The 21916-nt window shown below is 43.2% G+C and overlaps 1 protein-coding gene across 2 annotated transcripts in view; it reads left to right on the top strand.

The window, feature by feature from the left end:
• Nucleotides 1–21916, top strand: part of odad2 (outer dynein arm docking complex subunit 2) — a 271432-nt gene that overhangs the window by 125586 nt on the left and 123930 nt on the right. For both annotated transcript variants that reach the window (XM_080217382.1, XM_080217373.1), the window contains exon 11: nt 19795–19941. In XM_080217382.1, coding sequence (XP_080073508.1) covers nt 19795–19941 — 147 coding nt within the window. The remainder of the gene's footprint in view (nt 1–19794; nt 19942–21916) is intronic.

The following is a 21916-nucleotide window of genomic DNA, read 5'->3' as shown; positions in this document are numbered from 1 at the left end:
AATTGCTTTGGATGATGGAATTTGGAACAAAAACAGAAAATGCTGTGAAATCTCAGCAGGCCTGACAACATCAGTGGTGAGAAAACAGAGCTAACATTTCAAATCTGGATGATTCTTTCGTTACTCTGACGAAGAATCATCCAGACTTGAAATCTTAACTCTGGTCTCTCTCCACAGATGCTATCAGACCTCTTGAGATTTCCAGCTGTGGCTGGTTGTTCTCATCATGCTGTCAGAGCTCTAAGAACACCAGCCAATCCAAAAATTTATCTCTCAATTAATGTCTAATCAGAGAAAGTGGATCATGCAAGCTTATGAAAGGTACACAAGCAGTTGTCACAACTTATTTAGCTGTGACAATCTATGATCTCCACAATGTTCAGCTTTCTCAGGCTGGGGCAAAAATGTACCTTTTCCTGATGTGGATCATGATGCCTTCAGAGCCCCATCAGTACAAAAGAGGGGTAATTAAAGCCAGGGGTCACTGGGATCATAATTCAGCACCAAAATGAAGATGAAGCAGCAGAAGAAGGATGGTCCAGCAAGAAAAATGTGAGGAATCAGTGATTCTGGTGACCTGCTTGTTCCTTTGCTCGAAAAACTTGCACTAAGCCCCTCTGCTTAGCAATCCTTCACACTCCCTTCAGCCTGCATTTAAAGAACACTCAAATAACTTCTAAAACAATGGTACTCTGATGCAGAGTCAATAGCTGCTATTAAGCTACACAGCAGGTCAAAGTGTCAAATTTGGTTAATTTAATGACAATCATAATTTTTTTGTAGCAGTGCATCTGCCATTGGGGAGATTTGTCATTGCATACATAGAATTATAGATTTTTATCGTGACAAGTTGCTGAAAGTGCTGATTACTCAGCAGTGAGGGAAAAATGAAACACAACCGCACAGTTTTTTAACCAATCATATTTTAAAAAAGATAATCGGCACAAGGCCTGGGAAGGAAGTGTAAATTAGAGTGGCTGAGTTCAATATAAAATCAGTTGCAGAAAAAGAAATAAAGAAAAAATTGGATTAAGAGAAAGAGAGAGAGCAAAAGAGATAGTAAGGAACAAATTTTTAACTTGACATTTTTAAAATCTTAAACCATTTAACAGAAGAATATATGAATTAGGATCAGACGTAGATCATTCAGTCCACAAACCTGCTCTACCGTTCAGTAAGATTTGTTTCTGGCCTCAAATCCACGTTACCTATCCCTTGTAACCTTTGACTTCCTTGTGAGTCAAGAATCTATCAACCTCTGCTTTAAAAATAGTCAATGACCCCTACATCCACTGCTCCCCAGCAGTGTGTTCCAAAGACTCACAACTCTGTAAGAGGGAGAATTTCTCCTCATTTTCATCTTAAATGGTAGACCCTTATTTTTAAACTTTGTCCCCAACTAGTCTCTCCCACAAAGGAAACATTCTTGTATCATCCATCCTGTCAAATCCCCACAGGATCTTTTATGACTCTATAAAATCACCTCTCAATCTTTTGAAATCTAATGGATACTGGTCCAGCCTTTGCAACCTTTCCACACAAGATAAACCCCCTAGCTCAACTATTAGTCTAGTAAACCTTCTCTGAACTACTTCTAATGCATTTATATCCTTTCAGAAATAAGGAGACCAAAACTGTACACAGTATTCCAGATGTGGTTTTACCAATGCCCTGTGTTGCAGGTAAAATAATACCTCTGAGACTGTTAGTGAGTCAAAATACAGTGGTTTTTATTTCAAAGCTCTGACTTTCATTCTAGAGCTTTGGGAGAACTGGTTCCTAAAAATGGACTTCCAGTCTTCTCCTAGAACACAAACACAAGTGGGTATTTGTACTTCATGAGTCTCAGTAATAAGTATGACATAAACTTCCAATTCTAGGCAGGGTCTCTGATCTTCCTTCTTCAGTTATCACGCCTGTGACTGCTTTGGCATCTCTGCCCTTGAAGTTATTTGTTCAGTTAACATAAACAGGCAAGGCTTGCAATGTCTGCGAAATAACATTCACACCTGACCATCTATATTCACATCTGACCATTTATCTTTACATTCACTTCTGACCATCTATATTCACATCTGACCATTTATCTTTACATTCACTTCTGACCATCTATATTCACATCTGACCATTTGTCTTTACATTCACATCTGACCATTTATATTATAGTAATGGACTATTATTTAAATGGTGAAAAATTACAGCATGCTACTATGCAGAGGGACCTGGGGGTCCTTGTGCATGAATCGCAAAAACTCAATCTGCAGGTGCAGCAGGTGATCAAGAAGGCAAATGGAATGTTGGCTTTTATCGTGAGGGGGATGGAATATAAAAGCAGGGAGGTCTTGCTGCAGTTGTACAAGGTACTGGTGAGGCTGCAAGTAGAGTGCTGTGTGCAATTTTGGTCCCCTTATTTGTGTAAGGATATATTGGTCTTGGAGGGAGTGCAGAGAAGGTTCACCAGGTTGATAGCAGAGATGAGGGGGTTAGCTTATGAAGAGGGATTGAGTAGATTGGGCCTGCACTCGTTGGAGTTTAGAAGGCTGAGGGGTGATCTTATAGAGACATATAAGATAACGAAGGGGCTAGATAGGCTAGAGGCAGAGAGATTAGTTGCATTTAGAAAGGAAACAAGAACTAGAGGACACAGCCTCAAAATAAGGAGGAGTCAGTTTAGAACAGAGTTGAGGAGGAACTTCTTCTCTCAGAGGGTAGTGAGTCTCTGAAATTCTCTGCCCGTTGAAGCAGTGGAGGCTACCTCATTGAATATGTTTAAGTCACAGGTAGATTGATTTCTGATCAATAGGGGAATTAAGGGTTGTGGGGAGCAGGCAGGTAAGTGGAACTGAACCACTTTCAGCTCAGCCATGATCTTATTGAATGGCAGGGCAGGTTCGAGGGGCTAGGTAGCCTACTCCTGCTCCTATTTCTTATGTTCTTATGTTGATACAAATGCAAAGGAAATAACATTCAAATTTGGATTTTGGAGGGTCATGCACTCAAAAGGTGCTGAAGAGATAGGTTTAACTATCCAAAGTATTCGTCATTTAAAAATGATCCAAATTTGCATAATAAACACTTTTTGTCACAGTTACCATTTTAGATTTAAACTTCCACAGTCACAGCTCAAAATCTATTCTCTTTTGGCATACACATACTGTGTTCGCCTATGACCCAATTAACACATCATAACCAAAGTACAAGCTAAAAGTAATTCAAAAGTTTTCCTATCAGTTTAACAAATTATAGAGGAAACTCCTCCATCATTCTGCCAACTGTTCCAATTTATTTATGAATAACATAACTTGCACAAATGGTTTATTTGTCCCCCTTTAAGCATTTTAACTCTTGTAACCCCAAATAACTAAGTACTAGGAAAAATCCAGTCATCTGTTGTGAAGTCATTGACACTTTCCAGAGCCCTGAGCTTTTCAGGAAAATTAACTCCCTACTTATTAGCATTTACATAATGGAACCAAACAAACTTTACACGTGAACAGCTCTACACAGATAACATTTACTCAGTATAGGAAAGTCACAAAACAAACAGATATTACTTTCTAACATTATCTCACATTCAAATAGTTACATCATAAACTGAGAATATGTTTCAATACATCCCTCTTTGAAACATAAAGTCCATACAGACTCTCTTTCCATTACCCTTTATTTGTCAAAATTAAACTTATTTACCTCTTTAGAATTTATGCAACTTCCCATTTAAGTTGGTTATTTTGTGCACTCAATTTATTCTATCAATTGAAATATCAGAAACTGTAACACTTAAGCGTAACCAATCACTTTAATTTGAAAGTCAACAATGAGAAAATCTAAATGAACTAAACTCTTCAAGTCTTGTCATTTGCGAACCATCTACTTTAAACAAAATACAAAAAAAAACTTTGAGCTAGGAGCCAAATGAATTAATTTAGCCTCAAACAACTTCTTCAAGACAAAGGAAAGAGCATGTTGTTTCTTACAAGGTTTAAATCCTTTCCTAACAAAATTTGAACCCAGGATTATTCAAAATTCAAACTGGTTATCTCAAACTTCAAGTTACTTTGATTTTGAAATTTCAATTTACTTTCCAATTTTCATTTAAACTCTATATCAAACCCACTGTTGTAAAATCACAATTAAGGAAAGAACATTAAAACACCACACAACCACTTTATTGAACACACGCAGACACACACATGGAAGCCTCTAACATTCATTCCACATTATCATTTATTCAAATCCAACATTCTAAACTGGGATAAAAACAAAACATTAAAAGAAAACAGATTAAGACAGTTGTCTTCATTCTTCTTTCTTCCAAACTAATTACACTCAAATTCAAGAATCTTATACCTAAAATTTTAACAGTTTTAACACTTCCTCAGCCCTTTTGAAGTTAAACCGAAGTGTAAAGCATTGCATTTATTGCCTGCAATAAATATTCCACAAAAACAAACAGGCTTTAACAATTCTTGCACTCAATCTAATACAACAACAACCACCTACATTCAACAGGCAACCAGATCCCACAAACATACTGAAATACAAAATCTAAGATTTCTCCTATGGCCTCTCATCTAGTCCATTTTTAATTCCAGATGCTCATTCTACTAATTCATCATAGTTCTGTGTACTAAGAATTCCCATTTTAAGGATTCTTTGGTGAACTGGTGACAGCCCATCTTTAAAAGCTTACAAAAAAGCTCTATCTATTCAGGCAGGTTCAGGCACTCCCGAACATTCTTGATATACTCTAAAGAGTCGCGCTTCCCAAATTCAGATGCTTCTCAAAAATTTGGTTTCTGTTTTTTAGTTCTCTAATGCATGATTCCAACATTTTGATTTTTGCTTTGTCGTCAGCCCATTTCTTACCCGAGACTGAGACATGTTCAATTAATCCGACCAATTGGTGAGCAAAGACAACTCCAATTTTCTTAGTTCTGTCTTTCTTTTCCTTTTTCAACCATTTTTGTTGTTAGTCTAACAGATGAGATAGATTCAACCCCCGTTTTTTCATCTGTTTAATGAATGTGTCCCTCTCAGTCATATATTCTTCTATCAGGGATACCGAGGGTCCCCACTATCCTTGTGATCCTGCCATAACACAGATAAGTTTATACACACCACCGGGAGTCTTCTATTCCCCCTTCTCGCTCTCCTATTCCTAGGCTGCTCTTACCAGAGTCTGGGAATACCTGTTCAGGCGTGATCAGTACCGTCCGTATAACCGCTTACACTTGTAAGCTTACACTATTAGATGTACACTATTAAACCTCTTTTCCTTCAACTGTGGTAATCACTTTAAACAGTCTCTTTTACGTCTGAATATCACACTCCAGGCATCTTTCTCCAGTCTTTTACACCCACTTCAAATTCCTGACCATCGCGTGGGGGATTTCCCCTCTTAACGACCGGTCTAAGGCTGGTGTTTTAAAGACAAATGCCTCCTTGTCTGTATATGTTCAGTTCAGACCTCTTCCATACTCTCACAGACTCTCATCACAGACTCTCAGTACAGACTCTCAGCACAGATGATTCCCCACTGTAGTTTGACTCATCTTATTAAGTTTGGTGATCTATTCCAGTAGCCAGATTGTGGCCATTCAACCTGAGCCCGCAAACAGATCCCGGGTTTCGGCACCAAATTGTTGTAGGTAAAATAATACCTCTGAGACTATTAGTGAGTCAAAATACAGTGGTTTTTATTTCAAAGCTCTGACTTTTATTCTAGAGCTTTAGGAGAACTGGTTCCTAAGAACGGACTGCAAGTCTTAGTAACAAGTGTGACATAAACTTCCAATTCTGGGCAGGGTCTTTGATCTTCCTCTTTCAGTTATCATGCCTGTGACTGCTGTCCTTGAAGTTATTTGTTCAGTTAACATAAACAGGCAAGGCTTGCAATGTCTGCAAAATAACATTCACACCTGACCATCTATATTCACATATGACCATTTGTCTTTACATTCACATCTGACCATTTGTCTTTACAAGAGTTAAAGAATGAAAGACATGAACAAGTAATTTACATTAACACCAGGAGCAATATAAGCCTGGGAAGATCAGCCATGATGAAGGGTTTTGTTTGTGATATATTCTAGGTACAAAATTCATTAACCCTTTCCCTCCCTACCTCACCCTGTATAACTGTCACAAACATTCCTGAAGGAATGAGCCTACATACTTGTGATAGCTAATTTTCAGTGCTGGAGGAGCTGATTGGCAGTAATTAACAATTATCACATCATTAAAAGATTTTTTTCACATGACAAGACATAGCTTTCTGTGGTTAGGGTAATGTGTACTACCACACAAATACTGCAACTTCATGCCATTCAATGCATATCAGTGGTGATGCAGATCATGAGATGTCGGAGGTGATCTTACTTTGTGCCCAGTGGCCGATAGGCGGGGCAAGCCAGTAAGATTGTGCGAGAGTTGGGAAATCAGGTTTACGCTTGATTTTTTGCCCCTCATGATCTTACTGGCACCAGGTATCTGGCGAATATTTTTTAAAATTATATTTAAATCACTTTTGCATTGAATTAATAAGCCTGGGACATTATTATCTGGGCTCATTTGTCTCTGAGACCTTGCCAGAAGAGGTTTTCTCTGATGAGAATCACAGCTGGTCCCCAGCAGCGGGGACAAGTCATGATGGCCTCACTAGTAGAACTGGAGGTCATTGAAACACCACAGGAAGGTTGGAGGCCGGCTGGTGCCAAAAGGGCAGGGGCAGAGGGGAGTGGGGCCTACGGGGGGGGCGGCAGGTTGGTGGTGAGGGTGGGTGGGAGGTGAGGAACCTGCCACCATTCTGCACTGGGGATTGATGGGAAATGGGGGGATGACACATTGCTGTTCTGCACGAAGGATTGGTGGGAGGATGAAGAGGGAACCCACAGCCTCTGTGCACTGGGGATCGGTGGGTGGAGGGAGTGGAACAATCGGGGCTGGCCATGGCAGCAGGTCAGGCCACCAATCACTAGGGCATCAGCTGCTGATCATGCGGGGGGGAGTCGGACTGCCAATCACAAGAGGGGCGTCAGGCCAGGCCACTGATCGTAGGACAGAAGGAGGGATCAGTTTGGCCAGGAGTTGAGAGTCGTCACAGGGTAGAGTGGTCCAGGCAGAAGATTCCAGTGTTGTAGCTGTACTCAAATAGTTTGGCTTAGGGCACAGCTAGTTCTGGAACAAAACTCATCAGCGCTTTTGACGGAATGTTGTTAGGGCCCATAGCCTTTGAAATATCCAGTGCCTTCTGCCAATTCTTGATATCACATGGAGTAAATTGAAATGGCTGAAGACTGGCATGTGAGATGGTAGGCACCTCTGGAAGAGGCCAAGGTGGATCATCCACTCAGCACTTCTGGCTGAAGATCATTGTAGTTGTTTCAGCCTTATCTTTTGCACTGATGTACCTTATCATTGAGGATGGGAACACCTCATTTCAGCAGACAGGCATCTCCTCTGGGCCATTTCTCTCATAATACTGACCTGTGTTGTAAAATCAGTCGGTTTTAACCCTTATACAGTGGACAAATAACTTTGAGTAGACATCTTATTAGTACAAACAATATTTATTTAAACCCACACAATCAATAATCACCCACCCGGTCAACAATAGCTTATTTTACAGAAAATACTAGAAATCAAGTACAAGACCTTGACTTAACTTTGCGCGACTGACAAGTACCCGAACAGATATTGGCCTTTATCTCTGCACTGGTCTTGGTAGTTGTCTGCGTAGCCTGGTCGTTTGGTCTGGTGTGGCACTCTGGCTCTGATCTTCTTTCTTTCCTTCCTTCTCAGGTGTGGTGGCTCTCCATCGTTGTAGCTCGTTCGTGGGGTCAGAGAGAGAGAGAGAGATTCCTGCTTGTGCAGCACCCTTTATACCCCGTTTGGTTTCACATCCCTTTTTTGGCCATTGCCAATCAATCGATCAGGACTTGATCACCCTGATCGATAAGAGTTCAATCAGGTGCTACCACACCGATCTCTGGGTGTGTCCCCAGCAGCCATGCCAGTAGGTGTTGTAGGCACATAGGTCACATACCTTCCTCCTAAATAAGGATTCACGGTGCCACTATGTCTGGCACACAACCCAGTGTGACCAGAAAGTCTCTTTCATCCTGGAGATGGCCCATATCCTGTGTATTCACTCATCAGGGTTGCAGCCTGCTTGTCTGTCTTTAAACTGCAGCCTGTCAGTTTAGTTTCTTGCCCAGTTGTCCCGGAATGCTTTACAAAATGCCATTTTAGATAGTCTGTTTGGCTACATTCCCCCCTTTGATCCTGAACGTGAAGCATGATGGATCACAAACTCAGGACCAATATCTGTCAGGAATTCCCCAGTCACTCAACAGTCGAGCAAGGCTCAGGTATTGACATATACAGTAATGATACATCCCTACGACATATTCCAGAAGCTACAGACAACTACAGTCTACAATACAAATACAAGCAACCACATATTCTAAACCCCATTATTACAATAAGCTAGTTACCCACAAATACAGACAATCAGATATTCCAAACACCATTACTATAATAAATTCATTATAAACCAACATTTAAACATACGTTAGAATAAAGTATTCGCATATCCAAGACACATTTTGGTAGTAGAATTTCTAATGGCTCATTAATATAAATCGTAAAATGGCAGCCTTCCTATAAACATTGTTCTACTGAATTCCAGTCACTAGTGAGGGTCGTCCTTAGGGAGCAGTAATCAGAGCTCCCATTATCTTTCCTGTACACCAGTCTTTGGTTATTACACCCATGGGTGATACTCTTATTGGGGTGTACCCATAGGATGCCATCCTCACATTTGCCTGCTTCTGGTGGGGTGAACCACATATATCTGGTGTATCGTAGGCTGCTCTTCTGGTCTTTGGTTAAGGTGGTGTCTGTGGTTCGGTCTGAGACGAGGAATCCCAGATAGCAGAGAAGTATGTAGTTCATTCTGGGGGAGATCAAAGTAGCACCTATTAATTCTTATTAATATCTGATTCTCTTTCCAATTTCATTACAAGAATGTCGTATGACTCACCCCTCCTCTTAATTAAAAAAGAACAAAGAAAGAAATAAATGAATAATAAAGGCCCAATAGTGTCATACGAAGGGTTGGTCAGCAATCAGTGTTTAATGGGGTTGAGTGGGGTGAGGAATTTGCAGAGCGTTAAAATAAAATGTCAATTGGGTGATGCATGGAGTGGATGGATAAAGCTATTGACAATCTGGACTGTGATGTCCTGATTCTTCCTTAGTGAAGGGAACCTACGTGGGTGGGCTTTGGCTGCCAGGTACCATCGCTGGTAGCGAGCGCCAGGTCAAACAGTTCTGGGAGTCCCAGTACCAGGGGCGCCATAGGGTTCCCCATCCTTTTCATCGGGGTCCCCTGGGACGTGGTTTTATTCCTGAAGCTCTGTAAATTGGAGCGGGGACCGTGGGTGTATCTGTTGGTCCTGGGGATACTGGGTGGGGGTTGTAGTTGCTTGTCGGGCCGGTCCTTCGAGGGACATGGGTTGGGGTCCATCGTCAGGGAACTGCTGAGATGGTTGTGTGGGGTAGTTGGGGGTGGGGAGAGGAGGAAGGAGGGTGGGGAGAGGAGGCCTCAGCCATTCAATCTGCATAACAGGTTTGAGGCTCTTGCTTCCAGTCTGGACGAGGACGAGGGAGGTGAGATTGGTGAGCAAACTGCACACGGTACAGTGATGCAGCAGGACATAGGCAAGGAGAAGGTGAAAAGGAACGTAGTAGTGATTGGGGATAGTGGGGTGAAGGGTATTGACACTGTCCTTTGTCACAATGACAAAGTGCACAGAAGGGTGTGTTGTCTGCCTGGTGCTCGGGTCCGGGATGTCGCATCTGGGCTGCAGAGGAACCTGGAGTGGGAGGGTGAGAATCCGGTCGTTGTGGTACATGTGGGTGCCAATGACGTAGGCAAAATGCGAACTGAGGATCTGGGGAGGGAGTATGAGAAGCTGGGAATGGAATTAAAGAGTAGAACCGACAAGGTGGTTATCTCTGGGCTACTGCCTGAACCGAGTGCAGACGGGCGTAGGGTAGATAGGATTAAGGAAGTGAATGGGTGGCTCAGGGATTGGTGTGGGAGGAATGGGTTTGAATTTATGGGGCATTGGCATCAGTATTGGGGTAGGTGGGACCTGTTCGGGTGGGATGGGGTTGGTCTGAACCGTGCTGGGACCAGAGTGCCTGCAGGTGCAGCAGGTGGTCAGGAAGGCGAATGGGATGCTGGCCTTCATAGCGAGGGGGATTGAATATAAAAGTAGGGAGGTCTTGCTGCAGCTGTATAGGGCATTGGTGAGGCTGCAGCTGGAGTATTGTGTGCAGTTTTGGGCGCCGCACCTGCGCAAGGATATTTTGGCCTTGGAGGGAGTGCAGAGGAGGTTTACTAGGCTGATACCGGAGTTGAGGGGGTTGAGCTATGAGGAGAGGCTGAATAAACTAGGCTTGTACTCGTTAGAGTTTAGAAGAATGAGGGGAGATCTCATTGAGACGTATAAGATGATGAATGGGATGGATAGGATAGAGGTGGAGAGACTCTTCCCGCTCAAAAAAGACAGTAGGACTAGGGGGCACAGCCTCAAGATAAAGGGGGGGCGGTTTAGAACGGAGTTGAGGAGGAACTTCTTCACTCAAAGGGTGGTGAATCTCTGGAATTCTCTGCCCGTTGAAGTGGTGGAGGCTGCCTCGCTAAATATTTTTAAGAAGCGGGTTGATGGGTTTTTGATAAGAGAGGGGATTAAGGGTTATGGGGAGAGGGCGGGAAAGTGGAACTGAGCCACGACAGATCAGCCATGATCTTATTGAATGGCGGGGCAGGCTCGAAGGGCCAGATGGCCTACTCCTGCTCCTATTTCTTATGCTCTTATGTTCTTAAATAGAGTAAAGAGGAGTGTAGACAGGGCCTTAAGCTAATTAGGGGGGGGGGGGAGGGTGCGAGGGTAGGTGACGTTACGGGGGCTAAAGTTGAGGAGAGGGTACATGTAAGGGAAGAGGCCGAGGATGTCCCAATAATAGAGGGAGTAGGGGGCGTGAGTATGGTTGGTGGCGTTACGCAAATACGGTCCAGGTGAAGGCTGGGATGAAGGCACTTTACCTGAATGCACGAAGCATTCGGAATAAAGTGGATGAGCTGGTGGCGCAGATCAGCACAAATGGATATGATCTGGTGGCCATTACAGAGACGTGGCTGCAAGGTGACAGGGACTAGGAGCTGAATGTCCAGGGATATCAAGTGTGTAGGAAGAATAGGCAGGAGGGAAAAGGGGGGGGTGTAGCTCTGCTGATTAAGGATAGCATCAGGGTGGTAGCAAGGGATGATATTGGAGCCAAGGAGCAGAAAGCGGAATCGTTGTGGGTAGAGATTAGGAACAGCAAAGGGAGGAAGACGCTGGTGGGTGTCGTCTATAGACCCCCAAATAATGATCTAGAGGTGGGGCGGGCTGTTAACGCGCAAATAAGTGCGGCGTGCAGGAATGGGACAGCTGTAGTTATGGGGGATTTCAATCTACATATAGATTGGTCAACCCATGTTGGACGCGGTGAGCTCGAGGAGGAGTTCTTGGAATGCTGCCGGGATAGTTTCCTCGAACAGTGTGTGTTGGAGCCGACGAGGGAGCGAGCTATCTTGGATCTGGTGCTATGTAATGAGGCGGGTAGAATTAGGGACCTTGCGGTGAAGGATCCTCTTGGGGAGAGTGATCATTGTATGGTGGAGTTTCTGGTGCAGATGGAGGAGGACAAAGTGGATTCCCGGACGTGTGTCCTTTGTTTGAACAGAGGGGAGTACGGTAGGATGAGAGAAGAATTGGCGAATGTGGACTGGGGGAGCGCGTTGGAAGGTAGGTCTGCTGAGGAGTAGTGGAGGATCTTTAAGGAGATCTTTCTTGGTGCTCAGCAGAAATTTATTCCGATGGTCAAAAAGGACCGTAGGAGGAGAGGTAATAAGCCGTGGATAACGAAGGAGGTGAAGGAAAGTGTTAAATTAAAAGCGGAGGCGTTTAGAGTAGCAAAGAGTAGTGGGCGAGAAGAGGATTGGGAGAGGTTTAAATGTCAACAAAGATTGACAAAGAAGATGATAAAGAAGGGTAGGAGAAACTATGACGCTGGGCTTGCGCTTAATATAAAAAAGGATAGCAAGAGTTTTTATAAATATATAAAAAGGAAGAGGCTGGCTAGGGTGAACGTTGGTCCCTTAGAGGATGAGAAGGGGGACTTCGTGGTAGGGGATGGGGATATGGCTGAGGTCCTGAATAACTTTTTTGTTTCTGTCTTCACGGAGGAGGACGTGAATAATTTGCCGGGTGTTAGAGATGGAAAGGTGGTAGGACTGGAGGGTCTTAATGACATTACTGTTACTAGAGAGGAGGTGCTCGACAGACTGGAGGGACTGATTGTGGACAAGTCGCCAGGACCGGATGGAATGCATCCGAGGGTTCTGAAAGAAATGGCGGAGGTTATAGTGGATGCCTTGGTGGTTATTTTCCAGACGTCGCTGGATTCCGGGGAAGTGCCGGAAGATTGGAAAGCGGCTAATGTTACGCCGTTGTTTAAGAAGGGTGGCAGGCAAAAGGCAGGGAATTATAGGCCGGTTAGTTTAACGTCTGTTGTAGATAAAATGTTAGAATCCGTCATCAAGGAGGAAATAGCGAGGCATCTTGAGAGGAATTGCTTGATAGAGCAGATGCAGCACGGTTTCATTAAAGGGAAGTTGTGTCTGACAAATTTACTGGAGTTCTATGAGGATGTGTCTAGGGCGGTGGATAGAGGAGAGCTGGTGGATGTGGTCTTTCTGGATTTTCAGAAGGCGTTTGACAAGGTACCTCACAGGAGGTTATTGCAGAAGGTCAGGGGACAGGGAGTTGGGGGTAGGGTGTTAGTGTGGATAGAGGATTGGTTGTCAAATAGGAGGCAGAGAGTGGGGGTCAATGGGTGCTATTCGGATTGGCGGATGGTGACTAGTGGAGTGCCTCAGGGGTCGGTGCTGGGGCCTCAGCTATTTACCATTTATATAGATGATCTGGAGGAGGGAACCGAGTGTAGGGTGTCGAAATTTGCTGATGACACCAAGATTGGAGGAAAGGCAAATTGTGCGGAGGGTGTGGCGAGTCTACAGAAGGATCTAGATAGGCTGGGCGAATGGGCCAGGAAATGGCAAATGGAATTTAATGTTGGCAAGTGCGAGATGGTCCACTTTGGTAGGAATAATGGTAGGAAGGATTATCACTTACGTGGCAAAAAACTGCAGCAGGCGACGGTGCAGAGGGACCTTGGGGTCCTTGTGCATGAGTCGCAAAAACCCAGCTTGCAGGTGCAGCAGGTGATCAGGAAGGCTAATGGGATGCTGGCCTTCATAGCGAGGGGGATTGAATATAAAAGTAGCGAGGTCTTGCTGCGGCTGTTTAGGGCATTGGTGAGGCCGCAGCTGGAGTACTGTGTGAAGTTTTGGTCGCCGTACTTACGCAAGGATATTTTGGCCTTGGAGGGAGTGCAGAGGAGGTTTACTAGGCTGATGCCGGAGTTGAGGGGGTTGAGCTATGAGGAGAGGCTGAATAAACTAGGCTTGTACTCGTTAGAGTTTAGAAGAATGAGGGGAGATCTCATTGAGACGTATAAGATGATGAATGGGATGGATAGGATAGAGGTGGAGAGACTCTTCCCGCTCAGAAAGGATAATAGGACTAGGGGGCACAGCCTCAAGATAAAGGGGGGGCGGTTTAGAACGGAGTTGAGGAGGAACTTCTTCACTCAAAGGGTGGTGAATCTCTGGAATTCTCTGCCCGTTGAAGTGGTGGAGGCTGCCTCGCTAAATATTTTTAAGATGCGGGTTGATGGGTTTTTGATAAGAGAGGGGATTAAGGGTTATGGGGAGAGGGCGGGAAAGTGGAACTGAGCCACGACAGATCAGCCATGATCTTATTGAATGGCGGGGCAGGCTCGAAGGGCTAGATGGCCTACTCCTGCTCCTATTTGTTATGTTCTTATGCCCGCAGGTGTAACACTGTACTTGTGGGCGTGGGCCTCTGGGCTCAGCTCTATATCGTTCTCGGCGTCAGGGGTTGGGCCTATGTTCTGTGCGGCCTTGTGGTCCCCTGTGTCGGCGATCAGCAGGGTTGTATGTGTGTGCAGGGTTTGCTGGTCCTCTGAAATTTGGTGCCCTAGAATCTCGGGCAAAGTGTCCCGACTGCCCACAATTAAAACATGTCCCTCTATCTCTCCCTGGGGCTGCTGTGTAAGGTAGACCTGTACTTCTCTGGTACTGGTGATCCCCTCTACCTCTGTTTCTCCATACTGGACCCTGACTAGCCCTCATCGGAAGCATTTTTGCCTCCTTTTCTGGCCGTGACATTGGGGCTCCCTGAACTTCCTGTTCCCAGATTCGAGCTAAGCATCGGAGAACCCATGCTTCATTGTGTGTGGTTTCTGCAGGGTCAAAATTAGCACAGGCTTTCTTGCCTCCCCTATAGTATGCGACACTAATGTCCTAGCCCATTTGGATTAATCAGCTTCATTTAATCTAGCCCGATCTAATTCCCCATATACTCCTGTGAAGTGGATCCACAAACAACTGGCAAAGGCAGTCTGATGTTCCCCTTTCCTCTGTCTGCATTTATCTAACCCATCTACAGGATCCCCTTTATTAAATCCTATCGCAGTCAATGTCGCTTCCTTAATTTCGTTTAATGTTCCTTCCCCACATCTTGAGGGATTGGTAGGGCAGACCATACAGACTTGCTTAAGCACATGACTATCAGCTTCACCTCCTCCCTCTCATCTAGCCCATGCATTATCTTTTGCTGCCTGACATCCTCAAAGAAACTGTATGGGTCAGCCGATGGCTCAAAAGTTGTGATTTTATTTGCGATCTCAGCCAATTGTGCCACCGTAAATGGAGTCGTGTATGTAACAACAGGGTCCTGAACCCCTTCTGTCCGACGTTCAGTCATCACTGGATGCATCGGTATTGGAGGTGAATCTGGGGGTGCAGTGGGTATGACTTCCCCTGGGAAAGATGGTGGTGGACCCCAACTCTCAGTTTGCATAACATAAAATCTGGCATTCTCCTTTAACTCTCCCCAGTCTGCATTCTCTATCCCCTTTTCCTCTACTGTCCCGAAGGCACACATAAATCCATTTTGAACTGATAATAGGGATTCCAGCGTGAGATTTCTCGTTGGCATTTGGAGTGGTCAGCAGTTGCACGTCTCTGTTCTTTACTGGCTTGATGTAGCGCTTTTATAGCAGCCTGCAGGTCAGTGCATTTAGCTTCCAATCGTGCTACTGCTTGCTCGGCTTCATCTCTGGCCAAGACAGCACGCTGGGCGTCTTGGTAGGCTCTCTCATACTGGGTTTGAAAATTGCCCAGATGTAAGAAATTTGCCTGGTTGGTTCGCCTTAATTCACCTATCTCTCTGTCCTTTTCGGCTTTTATCTGTTCTGTCCTCTCCTGCTGCTGTTCCTTTAGTTTCTTAATCTCCTCCTCCTTTTCCACCTGTGCCTGTTTTGATTCCTCCAGTTCCTTACGAACTGTGTTTAACTCCTTTTCTGTACCTAGCAGCTGTCCGAAGCGGCTCACAATAGCAATCTGTTTCTCATATTTGTTTGCCCGTTTTCCCTGAACTTTCCTTAGATCATCCCAATACTTCTGCCCTACGGATCCCAGTCCCGTCTCAGTACTGGCACAAGATTCTGCCCATAGGGGCCACCCTTTCTTCTTAATATATTCCCTGATTTTTTTTTCCCACATGGGACACTTCTCTGCCTCTATACTGTTTCCTGCCATTCTATATTTAACGACAAGGGGTAGGGAGGCGATCGGACTGCGGGTATGGCTTTATGCTATGTTCCGGTCCTAATCCCTCTGGGTTCTAATACAAACCTACAGAGTTTACCCTATCCTCCTTGTTAGTAACAATACACGCACAATAAACAATTTCCCGAAAGGAGTTATTTGTCCAGTAAGGAGTTTACACCTGTCAGCTCTGAGTTTTAAATAACCATTCAATATAGAGTCTGTGGGGTTCGATATCGGAGCAACAAAGTTACTTCCTATCGATGCCCCACGTTGGACGCCAACTGTTGTAGAATCAGTCTGTTTTAACCCTTATACGGTGGACAGATAACTTTATTAGTACAAACAATATTTATTTAAACCCACACAATCAATAATCACCCACCCGACCAACAATAAGTTATCTTACAGAAAATACTAGAATTCAAGTACAGTACAAGACCTTGACTTAACTTTGCGCGACTGACAAGTACCCAAACAGATATTGGCCTTTATCTCTGCACTGGTCTTGGTAGTTGTCTGCGTAGCCTGGTCCTTTGGTCTGGCGTGGCACTCTAGCTCTGATCTTCTTTCTTTCCTTCCTTCTCAGGTGTGGTGGCTCTCCATCGTTGTAGCTCATTCGTGGGGTCAGAGAGAGAGAGAGAGAGAGATTCCTGCTTGTGCAGCACCCTTTATACCCCGTTTGGTTTCACATCCCTTTTTTGGCCATTGCCAATCAATCGATCAGGACTTGATCACCCTGATCGATAAGAGTTCAATCAGGTGCTACCACACCGATCTCTGGGTGTGTCCCCAGCAGCCATGCCTGTAGGTGTTGTAGGCACATAGGTCACATACCTTCCTCCTAAATAAGGATTCCCAGTGCCCCTATGTCTGGCACACAACCCAGTGTGACCAGAATGTCTCTTTCATCCTGGAGATGGCCCATATCCTGTGTATTCACTCATCAGGGTTGCAGCCTGATGCAGTTTGTCTGTCTTTAAACTGCAGCCTGTTGGTTTAGTTTCTTGCCCAGTTGTCCCAGAGTGCTTTACAAAACGCCATTTCAGATGACCTGTTTGGCTACACCTGTTCCTCCAACACCACCCCCCCCCCACACTGCCAAAATAAACTGTTATCTGCCCCATGCCTCTGATAATCGATGCAATTTTAAACTAATTGGTTCTGAAATTGTATTATTTAGGGTACCAGGCTACAAAATTGTATTACTTAGTTTTCATGGCACACATTTATAACTTGCTTTTTCATCTGTATGATATGTAACCAAAAGAGAAAACGCTGAAAAATCTCAGCAGGTCTGGCAGCATCTGTAAGGAGAGAAAATAGCTGACGTTTTGAGTTCAAATGACACTTTGTCAAAGCATCCGCAGTATTTTGCTTTTATCCAGTGTATGATATGTAGCTGCTTTACTTTAAACTTTGTTAACTGACAATGAAACTTCAAATTATCTTCTCAAGCTATTTTTAATGTGGAGAAATTTAGATAGGCCAGCAAAATGGTATGTGTTATAGTTAAATCTGCACTTAATTTGAAATATGATTGTTCTTATGCCAGAAGATGCATTTTTTATAAGGTATCATTTGTCAAATGGTCCTAATAATCTTATATAGGTTTTGCTTTATTTTAATTAAATTAAAAATTGAATTCTTTTACAAGAAATGCTGTCAAGTGGTATAAATAAGACCACCAAAGAGAACACTCACTGTTGAATCCATCAAACTTCTTCTGAATACACAAATTAAATTTTGTGTGGTTTCTTTTAAATTTCTCATATATCTGATTGCAATTTTTAAAATAGAATTGCCAGAAAAACTGGGTTTTTTTCATATAATTTGTGACTGTTTCCACTAAAGCCTAAACTTTTAACACTTTGCTCTTTATCTTCCCTCAGCATGTAAATATAACATGTAAACAGAACTTAGCCACATTTTAATGCCATTAAGCATTGTTTCACTTACACGCTCAGAAAGTGTTACATATGAGCTTGGATTCAACTACAGGAATAATGAAGAATTGTCTCTGAGTTAAAATGCCTCTGATCATCATATTAATAAAGTTGATAACATTTTGACCTGTGAACCACCTACTTTGAACCTTTGCAAGTACAGATTCACGTAATCTTTATGGAAAAGCTAGTAAATGTTAAATTCTACACAACTTTGTAGATATATCACACCTACATAGTTTAGTGTATTTCATGTAAAATCATTTTGCTTTCCTTATTATTAACATATTCATGAGTGAATGGTGTCGTTGAAAAAAGAAATTGACTATTCTATAATCAGTTCCACCTTGTACATGGCTAATTAGTATTGTGTGGTTTAAAAGAAATTGACTATTCTATAATCAGTTCCACCTTGTACATGGCTAATTAGTATTGTGTGGTTTATCAGGAAAATATAATGTTAAGAATAGTGAAACTGAGGTACTGTAGATTAATTACATCAGAATGAGTAAAATGCATTTTTAAAATGCAAAAAAAATTAGCTATTATGCCTATTAATTTGCACATACGGAAGGCAAATAAATTGGTTGATGTTGCATCCAATATGGTTGGCAGAATGTATGAAAATTCTTTGCACTTAAAGTATACTGCTTGCCGTATTGCTAAAGGCAGCAGAAAAGGGTGTCCAAGGCATAAACTTGAAAGAAGTATTAAGCTCTTTGAATATGCAAAAAGCGTGCCCAACACCTAATTGAGCCCTTCCTTTCAAATTGCATGATCTACATGCAGCCTACAAATTGCTTAATATTGCACCCAAAAGGTACATTTATTTGAAAAGAACTTAGCAGGAGTAGCAGAAGCAGGAGCACAACTCTGAGTTCCATTATATTGCTGAAGATTGTTGCCAACTCTTGCTTGGCATTCACCCAATCTCTCCAGTTGCTCCTGATTGCTTCCAACATTCTCCCAATCAATTTCAACTTATCTCCCCACTGCCAACCACATCTTTTGATTGCTTCTTCTTTCCAATCAATTCCCATAAGATAAAATAGGAACTGGAGGTTGAGCCTTCCCCACCATTCATTAAAAACAATGGCTAATATGCTGTGGCCTTTCTATTCTACCAACCCACCATAACCTTTCACTCCCTTGTAGATCAAAAGTCTAGTTAACTCAGTCTGGAATGTTTGTAATGACTCGGTTGCTACTGCTGTCTATGGAAGGCCATTCAAAAGCTAATGACCTTCTGAGAGAAGAAATTCCCCTCCATCTCACTCTTATATAAGCAACCTCCATTTTTAAGTACAAACTGCTTAATGCAACCTATCTACCCTACCAAGCTCCCTAAGAATTTTGTATGCTTCAGTAAGCTCATCTGTCATGTTTCTGATCTCCAATGAGTTAGAGGCCTGACCTGTTCAACCTTTCATCATAAGACAACCCCTTCATCCCAGCAATCAACATAGTGAATTTTATTTGAACTTTTCCTAATGCAAGTATGTCTTTTCTTAAGTAGGGATTCCAAAACTGTACACAGTACTCTAGGTATGGTCTTACCAATGCTCTATACAGTTTATTGCCACTATCTGCTTCATCATTTCTTCCCCTTATCAATAACAGCCCCCTTCCCTAAATAGGGCTGTTGCTGGTGACACATTGGTTGAAAGTATCATGCTAGTTCATCAATAAATTGCCTTGGGATGTCCAGAATGCAGCTGTCATTCTGCCATTCACTGATCTCATTCAACTGAGGCTCAGTACCCCATATCGGGTGTGACTAGATATCATTCTCTGCGTCCAGCTGCACCAGGAGTCCAAAATGCTTCATTGCTTTCAAGAAACATACTTACAGCGCTTTAACAATTTTCAAGAATTTTGTCTATCTCAAAAAAAATTATTATAAATGTATTTCATTGTTCAGCTTTACCAATTTTTAAAAATTTTTAAATTTAATATGCTTGATGAACTACTTTAATAGAACAAAAAGTTAGTTATTGTAATATTTGTCTAATCTTCTTTTCAATACAATTTCAGGGTGGCAACCAGACAGCTACTGTTATTGCCTTGTGCTCAATGAGAGACTTCAACTTGACTACTGAGACATCCCAGTTGGCCATCCGAGATGTTGGTGGTCTAGAGGTTCTGATTAACCTGTTAGATACAGAAGATACCAAGTGTAAGGTAAGTCAGATTGCCACTTCGTAAGTTATTGAAATATCTATTTTTAAACAAATAGGAGCTCATTTCCTGCCCTACACACTATTTGCACCCATTTCTTCGCAAAATGGGAAGAGGAGAAAGAATCAGGAACAGTAGATCTCAGCCGTGCTTGTAAATGATGCATGATACAATCAGTTTAGGGCCTGACAAAAAATAGGTTGGCTTGAGACAGGCTGAAGCTACACTGCAATATTTAAATTATTCAGAAAAGCTATTTAATTAACATTCTGCTTTTCTATTTTTCCTGCCAAAGTGGACCATCTCACATTTTTTCACATTATGCTCCATCTGACAAATATTTACCCGTTAATTTAACCTCTCTATAATGCTTTGCAGACTCCTTGGGCCATATTTTACCATTTTGATTCAAAGTGCTGGGCGGACTTGAAACTGAGAATGTTTCAACTCTGGCCTTTAAACTTGTTCTCTGGGACCCCAATACACATTCTGTCTGCAAAAATATCAGTGAGTCTGCATCGCAGAGCACAAGCCTGTGGGTGGAGCTTAACGCACCCGAAACCCTGCAGCTCTGATCGGCACCTCCAACTGTGCATTGGAGAAAAAAAGTGATAAAATGCTGCTCGTCTGCTTATCCAGCCAGATAATGCATTCCCTTGGCCCCCACAAACATTGCCCTACTCCCACAACATTACTGACCCCCTTATTCCCCCCACACCTCCGCACCCAGACTGATCATGGCCCGCTCCTGCCTTTCCCCCACTGATTTCAGCTAGAGTGGCAGTGGACTCCCCCTTGCCCTCCCCACTGATCACAGGCAGAGTGGCAGCAGACTCCTTTTACACCCCACTTGCCCCCACCACCAATCACAAGCAGAGACCCATTGGACCCAGTTTTCTCCCCAGTTACACCAATCTCAGGTAGAGAGCTGTCGGATGCTTGGCACTTACCTCCTCACTAACAGGAGCATCTGAGTCGGATTTCTATGGAGCATGTCTGCTTTGTGCTGATTCTGGATACGTAAAGGGGGAAGTGTTGACAAAGTTGGGTATGCAGCCCATTAAGTCAATTTAAATGCATGAAAATTAAATGTATGTAGACCGTTGCACCTGTTTCAGGCACGGTCCCAATCGCGGCCTCAGTAAAGGGGGAACCGGCACAGAGGTAGGCACGGATTGCGCTAGTTGCCTCACGCACAGCTTTACCAAGTTTTCATGCCCACAAATGGGCGCAATGTAATGATAAAATCGAGCCCTTTGTATCTTCACAATTTGCTTTCCTAAATATTTTTTCACCATTTGCAAATTTAGGGGGTGACAGTAGTGTAGTGGCATGGTGATAACATATCCACAAAGTGTAACAAGAAATACCTTGTTCCTTGCCCCATGCCCCAGTACAGTGATGTACTGGACTACTAATCCAGAGACTGAAGCTAATGCTCTGTGGACATGAGTTCCATGTTGGGATTTAAATTTAATTAATAAAAACAAATAATAAATGCTAGAATTGAAAACTAGGCCTTGTATTTTGCAAAGCCGAAATGGCTTCGTGCCTTGGTCCTAATTCTTGAAGTCCCAACTTTGAATACTCCGCACTCATCATTTTTGCTAGGTGAGGGATGGGGACAGGTAGTTTATAGTTTGTACATCTGTAATTCACAGAGGCAGCTGCACATGTAAAAGTGCAGCTGCCTTCAAACAGATGCAGTTTTCATCACTGGGATGTCTAAAACATGACTCATGAATTTTAGACATTTGAGAAAAAGTTGGAAAGCTGCCAGTGTTATTTGGAGAAGAGTGGGGGTGGCATAGTGGCACAATGGTTAGCAATGCTGCCTCAAAATGCCAGGGACCGGGGTTCAATTCCTCACTTGGGTCACTGTCTGTGCGGAGTCTGCATGTTCTTCCCATGTCTGCATGGGTTTCCTCCAGGTGCTCCAATTTCCTCCCACAGTCTGAAAGACATGCTTGTTAGGTGC

Source organism: Carcharhinus amblyrhynchos, chromosome 2 (genome assembly GCF_965287045.1).
Source record: "Carcharhinus amblyrhynchos chromosome 2, sCarAmb.v2.hapA, whole genome shotgun sequence".
Taxonomy (NCBI): domain Eukaryota; kingdom Metazoa; phylum Chordata; class Chondrichthyes; order Carcharhiniformes; family Carcharhinidae; genus Carcharhinus; species Carcharhinus amblyrhynchos.
The sequence above is the reverse complement of the archived record's forward strand: the minus strand, read 5'-3'. Positions and strand labels throughout refer to the sequence as shown.